Source organism: Medicago truncatula, chromosome 3 (assembly GCF_003473485.1).
Source record: "Medicago truncatula cultivar Jemalong A17 chromosome 3, MtrunA17r5.0-ANR, whole genome shotgun sequence".
Lineage (NCBI taxonomy): Eukaryota > Viridiplantae > Streptophyta > Magnoliopsida > Fabales > Fabaceae > Medicago > Medicago truncatula.
The window spans coordinates 7,516,201-7,535,010 of NC_053044.1; the positions used below are offsets into that span (position 1 = coordinate 7,516,201).

General features: G+C 33.6%; 1 protein-coding gene across 7 annotated transcripts; it reads left to right on the forward strand.

The window, feature by feature from the left end:
• Positions 1-284: 284 nt before the first annotated feature.
• On the forward strand, positions 285-16,557 carry LOC120579634 (DNA annealing helicase and endonuclease ZRANB3). Of its 7 annotated transcripts, none has more exons than XM_039832133.1 (26): positions 285-654; positions 1,732-2,085; positions 2,407-2,539; positions 3,387-3,562; positions 4,162-4,235; positions 4,451-4,486; positions 4,580-4,670; positions 5,214-5,273; positions 5,735-5,915; positions 5,987-6,079; positions 6,151-6,243; positions 7,553-7,698; positions 9,701-9,802; positions 10,975-11,085; positions 11,795-11,860; positions 11,953-12,051; positions 12,457-12,648; positions 12,745-12,873; positions 12,965-13,069; positions 13,419-13,739; positions 13,868-14,055; positions 14,128-14,230; positions 14,373-14,518; positions 14,707-14,786; positions 15,445-15,620; positions 15,929-16,557. In XM_039832133.1, exons 1-26 carry the CDS (start codon positions 355-357, stop codon positions 16,043-16,045), a joined length of 3,672 nt encoding a protein of 1,223 aa, XP_039688067.1. In that variant the 5' UTR covers positions 285-354; the 3' UTR covers positions 16,046-16,557. The 7 variants fall into 7 exon arrangements, with proteins under 7 accessions (XP_039688067.1, XP_039688068.1, XP_039688069.1 ...); XM_039832134.1 differs by having other exon boundaries at positions 6,169-6,243; XM_039832135.1 differs by having other exon boundaries at positions 6,005-6,079.
• The last annotated feature ends 2,253 nt before the right edge of the window (positions 16,558-18,810 follow it).

Genomic DNA, 18,810 nt, shown 5'->3' on the forward strand with positions numbered 1-18,810 from the left:
AAATTCATGTCGCTATGTATAGCATAAGCTCTATATTAATTGTAATTAACGGTTATCGAAGAATCCATAATGGTGAATGTTAGAGAAAGAAAACCATACGATACAATTGAAGCTTAATCGTTCTTAAAAAATACGTAAAGTAAAATAAAAAAGTTGTTGAGTAATGTCAAAATACGGTGAAAGTATAGGGATAGATGACGTATTTAAAAAAAAAAAAAAAAACTATTTATCTAACGGTCACCAAATACCACCGACTTGCCGTCAAATAGTGTAAAAACTTTTGAAACAAAATGCTCACTTCACCAAAAAAAAAAAAAGAAGTCTGCTCTCGTTCATTGAGTCAGTCACTGAGCAATGGAACTGACAGAAGAACAACGGAAACAAATCGAAGCGAATCGACTCGCCGCAATCGCAAAACGAAAAGCATTCTTAGAATCCAATCCCCATCAACAACAACAACAACAACGAAACCCATGGAACCTTTTCAAATGCCAGAAAATTTCTCAACCTAAACCTCAACCCGATTTCAAATTCCTCGCGAGACTCGAAATTTGTTCTCATGATTCTTTCACCATTACTCCTCTTCCGATACCGTATTTCGCTTTTCCTAGCTTCGATGTTTGTTTCGGCATTCTCAATAACATTCTCGCACAAGTACGTTATTATCTCAGAATTTCGAATTTCAAATCTCTTATACTTTGAATTTGATTTGTATGTACTGACAGTGTAAAACATCTACTCATATATTGGATTATTTGTTTGCACTGACATGTCCACACTAGTAATAATTTGTGAAAATGAATTATTTGAAAGTAGAAGAGTACTTGTTTTGGCATTTTGTATGTACTGACAGTGTAAAGTGTTTAACTTTAATCAGATTTCACATTTTAGATATTGGATTTAATTTTTTTGCGCACAGTTAGTTGACTATGAAGCACTGACATGATTTGACACTGGACACTGGCATGTCCAGACCGGTAATAATTTGAGAAAATGAATCATTTGAACATAGTCACTTGTGTCCATAATTGATTTTACCTTTAGCTCGATACCCCATCTGAGGGCACCCTGGCCTAGGGGGCAACTGAGCTGGGGACGAAGGCTCAGACGAGGGACTGGCTCAGCACACGAATCTAGATAAGGAGTGCTTGGGAGAGGTCATTGTTCACCACTACCCTAAGGGTGACGGCCTGTTTGGCAGTATCTACCTTGGGACACGCATCTGATGGAGTTGGGTCAGGACAAAACACTAAAACAACTCCTATAAAAGCGGACTTGGCTTCTAGGATGAGAGATCGCTTTTACTGCACATCATACACACACCTTGAAACCCTAGGCAGTCGTCCCTTTCAAAGGGGCCAAACCTTAGGTTTAGCTTCTAGACCAGAACATTAGTGTAATTTTTTTTTTTTTGCACATACATTCAATCAAAGTGGCATATATATAGATACTGTGTAAAGCCCATCATATTGATATCTGTAGAGGTATTATAGGAATTCACATGATAAAGTGGTGCGATGGTGTGATTTGATTGAATATATGTATAAAGTGTTTTATTTTGTTAGTCTGTTACACTTAATCTTTTGAATATTTGTGTATGTAATTTAGAAAATGATATTGTGATATATCTAAATGGCGAGATCTAATTGGACGTCTGTGTAAATTATTTAACATTGTTGGTGCAAACAAATTAAACTTAGTATTATTATTATTTTGTGATGTTGCTTCCAGATGAATGTGGATCCATCACATTTTACTCAAACAAGTGCGGGTGGGAAAGCCTGTGTGTTTAAATTGGCAGACTACTGTAGCATTTTGAAGTTGTTAAAGGCGGAGATTAAGGTTGAGGAGATTCCTTGGAGCACTTTCAATGTTGTTGAGAAGCTTTCACATTTGGAAGGGAGGTGGACTCCGGTGAGGCCGGAACACTTGAACGATGATGAGGTTGATGGTTTGATCGGAAAGTTGCCTAAGAGTTTACTTGATGTATTGTTGCCGTTTCAAATGGATGGTTTAAAGTTTGCACTTAGAAGAGGTGGTCGATGTCTCATTGCTGATGAAATGGGACTTGGGAAGACACTTCAGGTTCCAATCCTTTGTTTTCTTCATTATGGTTGAATTGTTTTAGATTTAGAGGGTGTTTAGAAGAGAGCTTTTGAAGGATTTGTATGCTTATTTTCGTGACATAAATATTTAAGCTTGTGTTCGGTTAAGCTTATAAACTCTTAATTAAACACTTAAGCTGATTATCAAATGTGTTTGTGGATGGTTTGTCATTGTGCATGATTTATTAGACTTTTGTTGTTGTTGTTGTTGTGGTTGTATATACTTATATTGCTTGTATTGTTCTCAACAAAATCAAATAGAATGATGACCTGAAATGTGTATGGTTGTTTGCTTTTTCAGGCTATAGCTATTGCGGGATGTTTCATCGATGAAGGATCTATACTTGTTGTCTGCCCTGCTGTTTTGCGGTATTCATGGGCTGAAGAAATTGAGCGGTGGCTTCCTTTCTGCTTGCCTGCCGATATTCACCTCGGTAATATTTTTCATTTTGAGTTGTGTATGGTGCTGTATACTTGTTGGTATTCATCGGGAAGGTTGGAAAAACTTTGGTGAAAACTGAGAAGTGGATGTGTTGTTTGTTGTTGAGAAGAATGTAGGATATTTGCAATAACAATGCAGTCCCCTGTATTTAAGGGATGAACTAGTTACTGTTAATCTTTTATTAGAATACGCAGATATTGTTGTCTTCTATAGCATAGTACTAGAGTTGGTTTGGGAGCTGGAGGTTCAAAAACTTTAGAAACGTGGTATTAAAGTTGAATGCTGTATTTTTACTACACAGTAGGATTGGTTAGGTAAATCAGGCACATTTTAAACATGGTTTAAGAATTTTACCATGAAAGCAACAGTGAATGGTAAAAGAGGAGGGGGAATGGAGAAGATAGAAGAGGCAGGAAAGATCTTACCCAAGTACTGTTGATAGTTTAAACCAAACTACAGTACACTATAATAAATTTACACCACACTTTCCTCATGTTCATGGCTCAGAAGTCTGGCCAAGTTATCACCAAGGCTATGAATGGAATGGTTTCTGTTAGACCCAACAAGATTTATTTATTTATTTTTGGATCATATTATCATTCGTTAATGTTTGCTATTCTATTTAAGCATATCTTTCTACTAATGTTTTTACATGGTCGCTAGAAGGTCTATGCTTGAAGTCAACTAGTCATGTGCATAATTGAAAATTGAATATGGAAATGATATTCAATTGTACTTTTATCTATAGGATTTTTGTAGTCTAACCTTTAATTATTTGAATGTTAACTTTTTTTGGATGGTTTTTAATTCATAGCATTTACTTGTTTCTTCTAATCCAGTTTTTGGCCATCAAGACAATCCTGTAAATCTAACAAGATGCCCTAGAATTGTGGTCATTTCTTATACCATGCTTCATCGTCTAAGGAAGAGCATGCTTGAGCGTAAGTGGGCTCTTCTGATTGTTGATGAATCTCATCATGTACGTCCTACAAAGAAAACCTCAGAACCAGGAGAGGTATGCTTAGTTTTCATCTCAATTTCTGGTTTGTAAACATAATTCCTTTATGTTTGTTAAAGTTGATGTGTTATATTATTATGTGTATATTAATTTTGGCATCTCTTTTTGAAGCTGTTATGATGATACTATCGTGATTGTATCATGATTGTTGTTGCTAATATTATTAGCATATCTATCTTGTCTTCTTCCCCCAAAATTGTAAATGGGCATTCAAAATTTATTAAAGTGTATATATACAAAAGCAGGCTAATTCACAATTGTATGCTGAAAATGAGCAACACTTACAGCTTTGGGAATTGGCATAAATTGTGAGCCTTATTTATAATTTTGGGGACTGATATGAATTTGGATGGAGGAATGAGATTTAGGTTAGTAGGATCAGAAAATCTGGTAGGGGCCGGGAAGTCAAAAAATCGTTTTATGCTTAGTGGTCACAATTAAAATCATTTTGGTTCAAGTTATTTTTCCTTTTGGAAATTAATTTGTATTTTCTCGTCTTGTAATTTAATGTGTTATCCTGTATATCTGTAGATATTTTGTTTGGCCAAAGCTTAAAGAGGTATTTATATTTTTTCATATATATTTTATCTTAACAGATAAAGGCTGTTCTTGATGTGGCTTCAGAAGTCAAGCGTATAGTTCTGCTGTCAGGGACACCTTCTTTGTCAAGGTTGTAGGCTAGGTCATAGTAAGCTAGTTGTGTATGCTTTGATGTAAATAGTTATCACTGTATTTGAAAAATCTAATTTTAAGATTTTGGTTATGGCTCCATATTTTTGAACTTTCTGTTCTGTTGTAATTTGGGTCCTCTCTTCATTTTTGTTATTTAATTTCTTAATTTTTTTTCTTAAATCTCATGGTGCATTTCTTCCTAGGTGCTGATAGACCGTTCGACATATTTCATCAGATAAATATGTTATGGCAAGTATATTCACCTTGGACATTTTCCATATTTAAATTTCTTTCTACTAAGCCTACTAATTCAGTTTTCGGTGAAATGCTTCTATTTTACAGGCCAGGTTTGTTGGGGACAACAAAATATGAGTTTGCAAAAACTTATTGTGATCTCAAATATATCAAGGGTGTCCAAGGAAAATATTTTGCGGTAATCCTGTCTGTGCCTGTGTATAATATGTATGTTTTTATTTGGTTAATTATTACGAGTATCTTCTAGCTGCTACTAGTTATTTCTTACAACTTACAAGTTACCACCAAAGAGCATTACCTTTCTTCATTATTTATATTAGGAATTTAGGATGATGACGGATGTTATTTCCATACTATGGTTGGTAAAGTATTGGACAAGATATTGTTGTTGTTGTATAAAGTGATTTAAAATTGTAACATCTGTTATAGAAATTTAAAAAATGAAAAGACTGGTTCAAGGATCTTAAATTTTCTAAAATACGTGGTTGGGGCAATCGTCTATTTATTTCTGCTTTTTAGCCTCATTCAGGTACTGTGTCGTACCCATCCTATTCAAGATTATCATCCATTTAGTCCTTTTTAACCTGTGACAAGGGAAAGTGATAAGATTTATTTATTTATTTATTTTTTATATATATCGATAATTTTTTTTTTTTTTTTGGGTAGTAATTTGTTTGTTGTTAGAAGAGGAATTGATGCAAACAACGTGATTGTATTTCAGGATTATTCAAAGGGCATTCGCTTGGAGGAGTTGAACGTGTTACTAAAGCAAACTGTTATGGTGGGCATTCTTAACATTCTTTTCTATGCAAAATCAAGGTTATGTTGTTATTTATTTTTTACGAAACAGTACTTAGTCTTGTTGACTCATTCCGTAAGCATGGGAGGTCGTTTTCTATCACAATTAACTCTCAATATATTTTTCTATTACATTCATCTTGCTTGAATCTTGTGGTTTACTTCTAAATTTAATTTTTGTTTTGTATGATGAATCAAAGATATTTAGGCCTGTTAAAATTTATTTTTCCTTAAGTATTTCTTGAGAAGTTTACCAAACCAACTCTTAAACTGTGTCACGTGATATGGCATGATTTCTAGTTTTTTATATGTAAGGTCGATTTTGGGCACTTCCCTTTATAAAATGTTTATTTTATTATGCATTCTTGATTGAGTATAACAATGTTTTGTGACTTCTCCAATCCATCCATGATTGTAAAGATATTGTTTTGTTATGTCTTGTAGATAAGGCGGCTCAAGGAACATGTGTTGCAACAGTTACCTCCAAAACGCCGGCAAATTATAAGACTGTTGCTGAAGAGGTCAGATATAGTTGCTGCAAAAACTGCAGTTGGGGTATTGAAGATTGATTCCTCTGAAAATGCTAGTGAAGATATGCCTTTGGACAGTTTGGATGAACATGATGGTATGGTCGAGGAATCTTTGCCTTTACTTTATTGGACTAATTTGTGTTTCAGCTAATGACTCGCATAATAGTTTCCGCAAAAACTGCAGTTGGGGTATTGAAGATTGATACCTCTGAAAATGCTAGTGAAGATATGCCTTTGGACAGTTTGGATGAACATGATGGTATGGTCGAGAAATCTTTGCCTTTACTCTACTGAACTAATTTGTGTTTTAGCTAATGACTCGCATAACAGTTGTCTCAAAAACTGCAGTTGGGGTATTGAAGATTGATGCCTCTGAAAATGCTAGTGAAGATATACCTCTGGACAGTTTGGATGAACATGATGGTATGAACAAGGAATCTTTGCCTTTACTCTATTGTACATTGTCTTAGGCCTCACATAATAGTTTTCAGTTAATTTGCGTTTCAGCTAATGACTCACATAATAGTTTTCAGATCAACATTGTCTTAGGCCTCACATATTAGGAAGGAATTGCTATTCGCTGAGATGCTTATGAAATTCTGTGTGAAATCAGAACATAAAAATAATGCATTAGTTTGAATTGTTTATCATTTGAAATTGAATAAATGAATTGTTGTCCTAATCTGTTAGGCGTGTTAGTTGAGGGGGTTAGAGTTAGTTAGGACAAGTCTGTTTTATAAAATAGTATGACAGGATGAGTCTAGGAATTTATCCGAGAATAGGGGCCTTGGGCATGTGATGTGTGGAAACACTTGAAGTTGGTAGTTTGTAGAAGTATTCATAGGACATTATATCTATTATTTTTAAAATAATAAAATTGTGGATTTCTATCAACTGATATCTGAGTTTCAAATGTTGGTGGCTTTGCTCAAAGGGAAGCTACAAAAATGTAATATGACATGTGTGATTTGGTCGTTGGGGATCGACTGATGAGTTGGATGGTGGTGTTTTTGGCGAGTGGTGGGCATTGGAGACGGCAACTGGAATCTGCCTGAAAGACTAGGAGACACTGGACAAATGGTTAATTAGATTGGAATTGACAGTACTGGATGGCGGCAATGACTGTTGCAGGAAAATATGTCTAAGGTGTTCAGATAGAAGAACATGATGCATGAAAAGGTTAAGGCTGGAAACTTGAGATGAAACAGTTTCTGGCACAATAAGAAACATCAATGGACAGTGGGTCCACCGCATTTCATGGATTAGGGTGATATCTTGTTAGGCTCTTGATCCTATGTCGAGAACAAGGAAAATGTGCGAGCATATCATTTTAGATACAAAGATTAATGTTACCTTATTCACTTTCCTTGAAAGAGAGAACCTAGGCATCTGATGTTGAAACAGTGTGCGTAAACTATACAAGAGTCCATTTTACATAGGAATGATTATATAATTACAAAATAAATATAGTAGATTCTAAAACTATTTACATAATACAATAAGCATATACAATAATTACAAAGATCATAAACATATTTTCCCGCCTTTTTGATCTGATAATATTACCAACCAACTTTTGAATTGAGAAACATAGAATGTTGAACCAAATTGACTCTAAGCTTCCAAACAGTAATTCCTGATGATACCACTTTAACATTAACATACTTATTCTTGAAAAAAAATCATACACTCATTAAATGTTTTAACTATTCTTCATCCTAACCATTGTCAGGAAAGCTTACTTATCAAGAGCTTGGAATTGCAAAACTATCTGGGTTTCGTGAATGGCTTTCATTCCATCCACTTATTGCAGGATCAGAGAATGCTTCAAAGATGATAATTTTTGCTCATCACCACAAGGTTCTTGACGGAGTACAGGTGCATTTCTCATCAGTTGGTAGCTTTAATTAAGTGATTGAGTTTGTTGCAGCTCTTTAGTTGTTCATTTGGGAGTCAGTAAGTAGTAGTAGTAGTAGTGCTAGCAACACTCACTCTAACACTCTTTTCAACACCAACTCTCGTGGGTCCCACCACTTTATGTGGGACACATTTTCAATATGGTGGGACCCACATGAATTTCACCCAGTAAGAGAGAGAATTTTGTAAATAGAGTGGTGGGACCCACGAGAGTTGGTGTTGAAAAGAGTGTTAGAGTGAGTGTTGCTAGCACTACTACTACTACTACTTACTCAGTTAGCTTTATAAACTCTAGTAGTGTTGCAAATAGAGTGTTAGAGTGAGTGTTGCTAGTGCTACATAAGTAGTAGATCTAACCATGTCTGTTATTTGTTAGAATTTTGTAAGAGTTCACTATAAATACCAACTAAATATTCTTTCATCTTATTGGCGAAAAACCCAATTCCCACATTGACTAGATTTTAGACATATGATGACCTAAATAGAGTTTATAAAGCTAACTGAGCAAGTTGGATTTGTGCGTATGAAACGAAATTTATGTTGGTATCACGTCCTATCATAGATTTGTTGTTGGGCTACCCATAATTGCACTGGTCCAATAGCTATGTGTGTGACAGGGTGTATTACTATTGGAGAAAAATCCAAGCCCGACATTAACTGGATATATGGCCTAAATAGAGTTTATAAAGCTAACTGAGCAAGTTGGATTTGTGCGTATGAAACGAAATTTATGTTGGTATCACGTCCTATCATAGATTTGTTGTTGGGCTACCCATAATTGCACTGGTCCAATAGCTATGTGTGTGACAGAGTGTATTACTATTGGAGAAAAATCCAAGCCCGACATTAACTGGATATATGGCCTAAGTGGAGTTTATATAGTGTTAAGAGTCCCACATTGGATACGATATGGTCTAGTGAAGTGCTATAAGTGGAAGAAATCCCTCACCTTACAATATGTTTTTGTAAGCATGAGTTAGGTCTAATCCAAATTCTAAGATAGGATTAGATCATATCCGATCCATTAGGCCACCCAGTATCTAGCCATTTGGGTCATGGTCCTGATGTCCAGGCCTAGGCATGAGCAGATTTTTTAAGAGGCCTGCATTGTACTCCCTCCGTTTTTTAATATAAGCAAATTTTGACTTTTAGATTCATTCAATCAATGATGTATGTGGTTTATATTATAGACCACATACATCATTGATTGAACGAACCTAAAAGTCAAAATTTGCTTATATTAAAAAACGGAGGGAGTATGTGATATGATATGGTCTGGAAAAATGTTTATGTGGAAAACATCCCTCACCATACAAGCTGTTTTTTTTTTTGTTTTTTTTTGTAACAGACTGTCAACCTTCTTGTGATACCAATCTGCCGCTCATAGGAATATTTACCACCCTCATGTGGTATTTCTTTCGCCTCCCAGGTCACGGGTTCGAATCCTTGTCGGATGAGAAAGAAATACCACATGGGAGGAGTAGATATTCCTATGAGTGGCAGATTGGTAGCACTGGAGGGTAGCCAGTCTTTTACAACAATGAGTTACAGTCTTTTACAACAATGAGTTAGATATATCCTAAAATGTAAGATAAATCTTAGACAATCATTACCTTACTAGCCATCTAAGGGGTTGTGTTAGGTTCAAAATCTTAGAGATTTGAATCGGGTTTTCCTCATTCCAATAAATCATCATATGTCTCGTTTAGTAAATCATGCTACCAATCTACCATCATGAAGTAACTCAGAAGTTGCTGCTCCTTATTAAATCACTTTGACAGTTCGGGACCTAGTTTAGTAACTGGAGTAACTAATATCTTCGTTTTGATTTTGTGTCCATTCATTTGAACAGGTGATTGTCATACTGTATATTAACATTGGCCTTAAGGCTTTGATGACTTTGATGTCCCACAAACATTTAAATTTTATTTCTACTATAAAGATTGTCTTCTGAACCATTCAGGAGTTTATATGTGAGAAAGGAGTAGGTTTTGTGCGAATAGATGGACATACGCTACCTAGAGATAGACAATCCGCAGTAACCTCATTTCGATCATCGCCGGAGGTATTGTAAACTTTACATTTTTCTCCAGAAATAAAAGTAAATCACAAAGACCAATAACAAAGCACATTCAAAGGATTTACTGCTATTTAATTTATTTTTTTCTTTCCAAAACTTCTCTTAGCGTTTATTACATGAAACCCACTTGTGTAGGGAAGGTGCATTTTAAGTAAAAACTTACAATTATATATATAAAAAGAATCTTACACATTTACAATTGAATAGGGGTGTATAAGAAATTTCAATAATTAATGCACTTAGAAATTGAACTGAATTTATTACATTTAGGGTCAGTAAAGTAACCTAGTTGTCTCTTATAATTAGGACAGGAGATAGTTTTAACTTTGAAGCAGAATTTTCCAATGATCAGTCCCGTTTTCACTGTTCTATTTGATGAATTGTTGTAGTATTTTTTTCTAGCTGTTGGAATGTAGGGATGTTTATGAATTGTCCATAAAATTAACATGTCTCATTCAAGATAAAATCTGGTGCGAAATTATTAAATGAGCAGTTTTACATCGTTGAATAAAAGTCATGAATTACTTAAAATCAACCACATTGAACATTTTTGCGACTATCTGTGTCCACATTAAAACATAACTTATATAAACCTTTTATTATAATATTTGCAACATTATATCAATATAGCTAACAAGATAGCTGCAACATTATAAAACCTATGTATGTCGTTCTAATTCATAGACATGTGAATATGTGACATATATATGAATTTATTAATGACGGGACAATATTCTCTAAACCAAAACAAATCAAAAGCAACTGCAGAAACGAATGTCATTAAGCAAATAGCACCAGATTCTTGGAGACCTCAGTTTGTGTTCAAATGTTTTTTTTTTAAAATTCTAAAAATCATTATTTAGGAAAGAGATTAGATATAGCTAAAAAATTGGGTTGCTAAAGTTTAAAATGTAGATAATATATAAGATATTGTACTCTTGGAGTCAACATATGATTTTGTAATTAGTAGAAATGTTCTCTGTTGTAATGTGCTACATAAACTTCTCATTCAAAGAGAATACTATTCTAATAGCATAGATTGAATTTATTTTTCCATAAGCTTCATACACATATTCTAGCTCATATTATAAAATTAGATATAAGTTTTGAGTATTTTACCTTCTTATTTTGACTTGTTAGTTACATGCGCATTTCAGATTAAAATTGCGATAATAGGTGTTCTAGCAGCAGGTTTTGGACTTGATTTCTCGGCAGCACAAGATGTTGTGTTCTTGGAGCTACCTCAGAGCCCAACAGTGATGCTTCAGGTTCTGTTCGATAGATATCACTTCATAAAAGTTTGTTTATAACTATTGTTGGGTTGTAGGATAGGCTTTGTTTTCCAGTGACGTGTGTTTTATCTTGTCATGACAATTGATTATGAAACATGAATACAGTTGCAAATGATTCTGCAGATGACTGACTAGTGTAGCAAAAGAAAAAAAATAGTCCTTTTGTTTTGTGATTTACAATAATAATAATTAATAAACATCAATATCATGTATCAAATGCCTCTCAGTCTGGTGCTGGACGCTAAAATCATAATGAACTGTAGAAACACATCTAAAGTTGATTCTCGTTAAAGGAACAATTAAAATGGGAAACTCAGGTTAATCTATAAAATATACTAGATAATCTTAATTCTTATGTAAAAGTGCAGCAAAAATGGAACCTGGGATGATTCCTTCATAATACTGAACCATTAGGCATGTAATGGATCTTCTTTTCATCCTTCTTTTGACAATTATCATGTCTGGTGTTGCATTTCATCAGTCTTATTTACCATGAAAGTGATGCAGTTTTGATAGGTATTAGCTATTAGCTATGAGATGGCACTATAAAGTTTTGCTTAATTGTGGAAATCTCATCTGGTGTATTGTACTTGGTAGTTGATGGTGAATTGTAAAATACGAGGGTATTCTTGATATTGAAATAATATCTTAAATGAATAATACATAATGTTAACATACTTTGTAGGCTGAGGACAGAGCTCATCGACGAGGGCAAACAAATGCAGTTAACATATACATATTCTATGCAAAGGTGATTAGGTTCTCGTTGATTATGAAGTTTTGAATTAGGGCTTATTGTGATATCCCTCTGTCAAGCACTTATGTTCGAATGACCATCTGTAGGATACTTGGGATGAATCACATTGGAAATATTTGAACACAAGTTTGCATCGTGTTTCATCTACAACTGATGGCAAATATGATGCGGTGAAAGGGCTAGAGGTCTCGCCTCAATTTCTTTAATTTTATTATTTGGTTTTCACCGTTGGTTTTTTTTTTCTTTTTTTTCGGATAAGTGTTTGCAAACTTTCTTTCTATTAATGTTATTTTAAATCTTAAATTTGAACATGTTTTGATTTATGCGTCTGTTGTCTACCATTTATTTTGAAGAAATAAATATTTAAAAAAAATTGATGTATGTGTCTGTGTAACTTTAGGTGTTTAGTTTGTCCAGAGTTGTAATACTCATAAATTTACAATTTTATACATTTTATGCTTTATGAAAAACAAATGAATACAATCCATAATGGATTTGGATCCTTTCCATCTCTCTCTGTCCACTTTGTCTTTCATGTTTTGGTTCTCTTGTATAACATCAGTTTTCTTTTGGGGTTGTTGGGGTGGCAGGTTGAACGTGTTTCTTTTCTAAACCCATCCTCAAATATTGATAGATCCGAAGAACAATCTGCATCTGAAGATGCATCAATTGAAACACAGTTGGATAGGCAACCCTCTGCAGTGAAATCAAATGAAACAGAAGCAAACCAAGATGATGAATTTGGTCTTGTAAACAATATAAGTCAGAGTGCTAATATTATGGTATTACTTAGTTTATACTTTTAAGTTGTTCTGCCTCTGATTTATTCGCTCTATTAGTTGCTTCTTTCTAATTATTATATTTTGTTGGAAGAATAGGTTGATAGTGCTTCCTGCATAGATTTAGGTCAGGCTTCAGTTTTGGATGGAAATCTTGATGCAGATGTTTTTTATGCTGGGGATAGATGTTCTGAAGAGAGTTTAGAGAACAATGATAACATAATAGAGGTGCATTTTCATTGAAGCTTTCTAATGGATGGAATGACTACTTTAGTTCATGTAATTTCATGAGAGTACGAGTCTTATTTTTCTGTTTCAGGATAAGAAATCAACTTCAACAACAGATGCAGATGACAACCAGCCCACTCATCCTGTTGAAGCCGAAGAACATTGTTCTCATCAAGTTAATTCTCTGCGGTTTGAGGTAAAAATCATTTGTAATTTTTGTTTTCATTGTACAAAAAATTTCAGGTCCAGTCAGTCATTGGCTTGATTATTTTTCTACATAGTAGAAGCAAAGTTATTGAAAGAATTTATGTTTATTTTATGTTTATGAAATAATAATTGAGCTTGTATTCTGTGGGGTTCTCCTTTTCTTTGGTGTATTTGGTTAGAGTGAAATGCCATATTCAATTAGATGTTAGTACCATTACCTATGTTATGGCCTATGGAATAGTATTGTGTTTATGGCCTCTTTTGGTGTCATGCAAAGACTGGATATCGTAGTTGATCATTCTCATGGGGTGCAAAGGTAACATCTGTTTACTCTTCAGGTTAGCCCGTACACAGGAAGGATACACCTCTATACGTGTATTTTGGGTAAAGATGCAAGACCACAGCCACTTTATGAAAATTTTCGACCAGAGGACCTTGAGTTGCTGAGTCCTGCTGATGCTGATGCTGATGAGAAACGGTGTATAGAGTCTGCATCTGTCAAGGATAACCCTGCTTATAGGAATGCTCTTCTGGATTTTTCAAATGAGTGGAAGAATTTAAGGCCAATTGAACGCAATAAGTTACTTGGAAAACCATTACAGCTTCCTTTGGCTGTCGAATTGTGCTACTTAAGTGAAAGTACTAACCACAACAACAAGGTCGGCACTATGCACTTAAACTCTGTTTTAGTGGATATGTATGATCTTTTCATAACATTTGTCCATCCCCTCTAATATTGTTTTGCTTCTTTGTATATAATAATGTAACAAAAGTCTGTGTTTAACAGGGACTAATAAATGGTGGAAGCAAACGGCGCATGACTCCTTTAGTGGACATCAGCTATCCCTTACCATCAGATGCTGTTTGGAAAAAGGTTTATCTTAGAAGTGGCCGTGGTAAGAAGGAAAAAGAATACACTCAAGGCTGGAGCCTGAAGGATGAGCCTCTTTGTAAGCTTTGTCAAAAGCAATGCATGTATGTCCCGTACAAATTATGTATTGCTTTAAAATATGTATGTTAGTATACAATTAATAATTACACTTTCAGGGGTAACAATGCCAAGACACCTGAATATTTTGAAGATCTTTTTTGTAACCTTGTCTGCCATCAAGAGTATCGCATGAGAACTAGCAACAGATTCCTCCGTCAGGTTGGAACATTTATCATATTCAAATCAGAATGTATTCGACTAATTTTCATTTGTTGTTTAGATGTCTGTTGCTAGAAAGGTTGTTGTTTAGTTTTTCATGTCTTTGAGCTAGATTTTAAAGAAGTTGAGATGAAATTTTCAGGAACTTTTCCAAATTGAGCAAGGTGTTTGCACAAATTGCCAATTGGACTGTCATAAGCTTGTTGTGAATACAAGACCTTTGTCCCTGGAAAGACGACGAGGGTACATTGAAAAAGTAGCACCAAATATTGCAAAGCGGAAGAAGATGTGAGTTTATGATAGTGAAATATCTAAAGTCAATTTTGATATGATGTTAGAAAACAACATTACAGGCTTATAACATTACAGCCTTGTAAATAGACTGACTGTACAATAGTGTTAATAAACTAGCTTATTTACTGTACACCAACCATCTTCTGAAGCACCCTTCTGAAACACAAGTTGATTATCTGCAGGTTTGAGAAGCTTATCAAAGATCCAATTGAAGGTAATGCCTGGCATGCTGATCACATTGTTCCAGTATATAAAGGCGGAGGTATAATTTCTTTTGAAGTTCAATCCAACTTGTTTTTGGAAGAATTGTAGTATCATTTTTAATTGTAGTGACCTGTTATTCTCAGAAATGACCATCTTGATACTTGCAACTAAGATTTTGATATGCTGAAAGCAAAGGCTGATAAAAGTCTTGATTTATGGGAAACATTCATCTAGTCAACCTGTACCTGTGATGGGGGGTATTACAATGTAAATAAGTATTCAAATAGTAGGGGGGCTGCTATTAGAAATTTCATATTTTTTTGTCAAAATGCCGACATTCCCGAAGTTAACTTCCAGAGGCTATTGACTTAGAACGTGGGGTAATTTATGATCTAGAAGTTAACTTTCAGATTGATTTTTTTCAGGGTGTTAACTTCTGGACCTTTCACTTAGTTTTATCAGGATATGCTTCTTCTTTACATTTTTAAAAATTATCAATTTACCACATTTTTCAAAATACCTAAAAATATCAAAATATAAATTAAAGTATATAATTCGTACTTAAATTACAAAATAAAAAATAAAGATTACTCAATTTATAATGTCCTCTCCCTTATCTGTTGATTGTATCCTCCTCCTGCCACTTCCTCTACTTGTAGAAAAGGTTAGATTTTAGATGTGTTTGAATTTTATACCTTATTTAATCATTTCTATAGGTGAATGCAAACTCGAGAACATGAGAACTCTTTGTGTGGCCTGCCATCATGATGTTACTGCTGTACAATGTGCTGAGCGACGCATTATAAGAGCAAATGCCCGTAAACAACTAAAAGTATTGATGGATACCATGAAAAATAATACGAAGGGTGCAGCTGGTAATAATAATAATGAGGTATGTAATAATTTCTGCTGATTCATAGCCACACATTCCCTGATGGTGTGTAGCATTTCAGTCTGCCATTAGTATTGAATGGCATATCTGCATGACACTTGTGTTAAGCATTCATGCTTTGATTACCTTCATGCTTTAGGAAGTAAATTTTGTCAATTATATGGTTTGATGTCAACTTAGTGAGCTAAAATTGTACATGAGCATAAGATTTTTAACATACTCAAGTAAAACCATTAGCAAGAAAGCCTTCAAGTTGGTACACATGCAAATTTGATGATTGTATATTCACGTCACTATATAAAACTCAGGACCTAATGCTTCACGGGGTGCAAGAAAGTATGCATGAGGATGATATTTTAGTCCCGGTTCCTGGAAGTGCCTATTCACTAGCTAACAGCCAAGAAAGTGGAGATGCAGCTTGTTAAGGATCAAGAACCATTACAGATGATCTTCACCATTCAACCCAATTTGTTGTAAAAATAAACTGATGGGGAACTGGTGCAGGTTCATCGACCAGCAGATGACTGTAATCTGCTTTGAAATGGTCATCCATGATATGATGTACTTGGTAAAATCATCCTTGGTGTTCATCAATGTCTTGTTGTGATACAGTGCAGCCTATCAATTAAGATTCCTTGAGGAAATTCTTTTGAAGAGTGCTGTTTTGTCTAGTTGGAAAGCCAACAGTAGTCAACATGTGAAAATAGAGAAAGCCCTTAAGCCTGAGATTAAGATAATCATGGCACTGTAGTGTTACAGTTTGGGGTCATACATGTATAAACATGTCATTGATTTCAACCATTATTGTGTTGTATTAGGGAAATGTTGATCTGAAATTACATGACCAAATTATTGTCATGATTCATGTTGTGAATGTGATGAATTATACTGTAGTTTCCAAATTGAAATATGATAATAAAATTGTACGTTTAACAAATTGAGTTATATTGTGCATGTGACTGAAATGATGATTTGTCATTAAACGTCAAGATAAAACTAGTTTTCAGTGATAGTTCATCACTCTTTCTCTTATTAATTTGTCTTCAAAGATGAAAAGTAAGAATTGAGCATATATCTATTCACAAATGACAAAAACTTGTTAAGAAAGCAAAAAAAAAAAAAAAAAATTACATTGAAAACAAGAACTTTTAAACATTAAAAAGTTGAACATACACTTTCTCATAATTTTCCAAGAGAATATTTATATTTTAATTTCCTTAACTAGCGTCGTAATGACACTCTAGCATTTCCCAACACTTTTTAATAGTAAATGTAAAATGTCTAACATGTGAAATTTGTTAGAATATAAGGTACTTTTCAGATATGTAAACATGTATTTCCTATTTGTGTAAAATTACATTGCCCTCTATTTTTTATTTTTTTGGGTATGTTAAGTAGTAAACACCATCTAAAACATGCACACACATTTGTAAGATTCTCGGTTCAAATTCAGATAGAGATGTTGAGCCAAATGATATTGACATTGTAAATTGAGTTATTTCTTATTTCTTAGTTTTAATAAAACTCACTTAAGTTTTTAGCAAACATGAATTTTTTCATAAATTGGTATGCTTATATTGACTTATTTACATATTTGGTCCTCCTATGTTCCTTGCTCATGGAATTGATTCTCCCATTTTAAAGTCATTAAGTTTTGATTTTTTTTCATATTTCTTAACTTAAAAATGGTAACGTCATATTTACTGTGATACGAAGGAAGTAATATTTTTCTAATTTATAGCAATTATAAATTACGTAAGAGATACATTTTATCACAAGTACTCAAATTTTCATAAAAGATAACCATGATAACATAACTATGATTTAAACATTTATAATTAGAATATCAAATGGGGTTAATACAACTCAAAATTCGCAATAAACTTAAAAGTCTTGTGCCGAAGGAACCTTGAAAACATCAATTGCTGCTACCAATAGATGATTCACTTGCGTCCATAGACGAATCAGACTCACCAGAAGTATCCCCTGAATGAAATTACAAAAGCAAAATACTCAGTTAAAATATTCAAAATTAAAACTGAAAGGAAAACACAATTATAATCTCCAACCAAAATGCTAGTACTCTCACTCAACCTCAACATGTGAACTTATTCCAAGACTGTGACAAAATGGTGTAAAACCAACAACTAGATAATTCTTGCAATATAATGGAAAAAGAACCTCCAATACTACCAAATTGTAGGCAAAATCCTATCACTCATTTCGCAAATAAATTGCTTAATCAGAGTGTGTCAAGTTCTGCAGTCAAATGAAATTCATTGATTAGATTTTGATTTGTGTATATAATTTTTTTTTACAAGATTGATTTTTATGTGTGTCTATATATATCACTAGAGTCTAATACTAAATCAGAACTATCATGCAGTCAAACAAAGATTAACAATTACAAACATATACTATTATAAGAAAGTCAATCTCGTAGCTCTAATATTGTACTCCCTCCGTTCCTTTTTAAGTGTCACTTTTGGAGAAAATTTTTGTTCCTATTTAACTGTCACTTTCAAAGTTCAATGCAACATTAAATGTCAAGTATAGCTTATTGCATCAAAAGTCGTATCAGTTGTTGATTGTCTTGGTTTGTGTAAAATGTCAAAATGTGACAATTAAAAAGGAACGGAGATAGTAAAACTGAACATTAATGGTATACCGGGAAATGTTAAAAATTAAAAGCATTGCATTGTAAAACACGTATATCATATACTCCCTCCGTCCTAATTTATAAGCAAAAAACACTAATTCACACTTATTAAGAAAACTAACACTTAGTGATTTGAGGTATAATTTTTTGTGTTCTCTCTGAAATAAGTTTCATGGAAAAATGTAAAAATAATTCTCATTGGTTAAAAATTATGGAGAAAATAAAAAGGAGAACACATTGAATGCTATTTGCATTTAATTTTACATTGAAAAAGATGATTTGATTGAAAAAACATAATAATAGCATAAAAGTTGGTCTTTTTTACTTATATTTTGAGACAAAGAATATGAGAAAATTTTGCTTATATTTTAGGACGGAGGGAGTAAGTTGTTAGGAACACATAAATTCTTACTTAAAGGAATATACATTTGAACAATATATATATATATATATATATATATATATATATATATATATATATATATATATATATATATATATGTGTGTGTGTGGGTTTGCTAGAACACACCC

Bases quoted from the DNA above. Each gene is read 5' to 3' on its own strand.
- LOC120579634 (XM_039832133.1), top strand. From the start codon at position 355: ATGGAACTGACAGAAGAACAACGGAAACAAATCGAAGCGAATCGACTC. The intron at 655-1,731 runs GTACGTTATTAT...TGTTGCTTCCAG, and splicing joins TCAATAACATTCTCGCACAA to ATGAATGTGGATCCATCACA. The intron at 12,874-12,964 runs GTGCATTTTCAT...TTTCTGTTTCAG, and splicing joins ACAATGATAACATAATAGAG to GATAAGAAATCAACTTCAAC.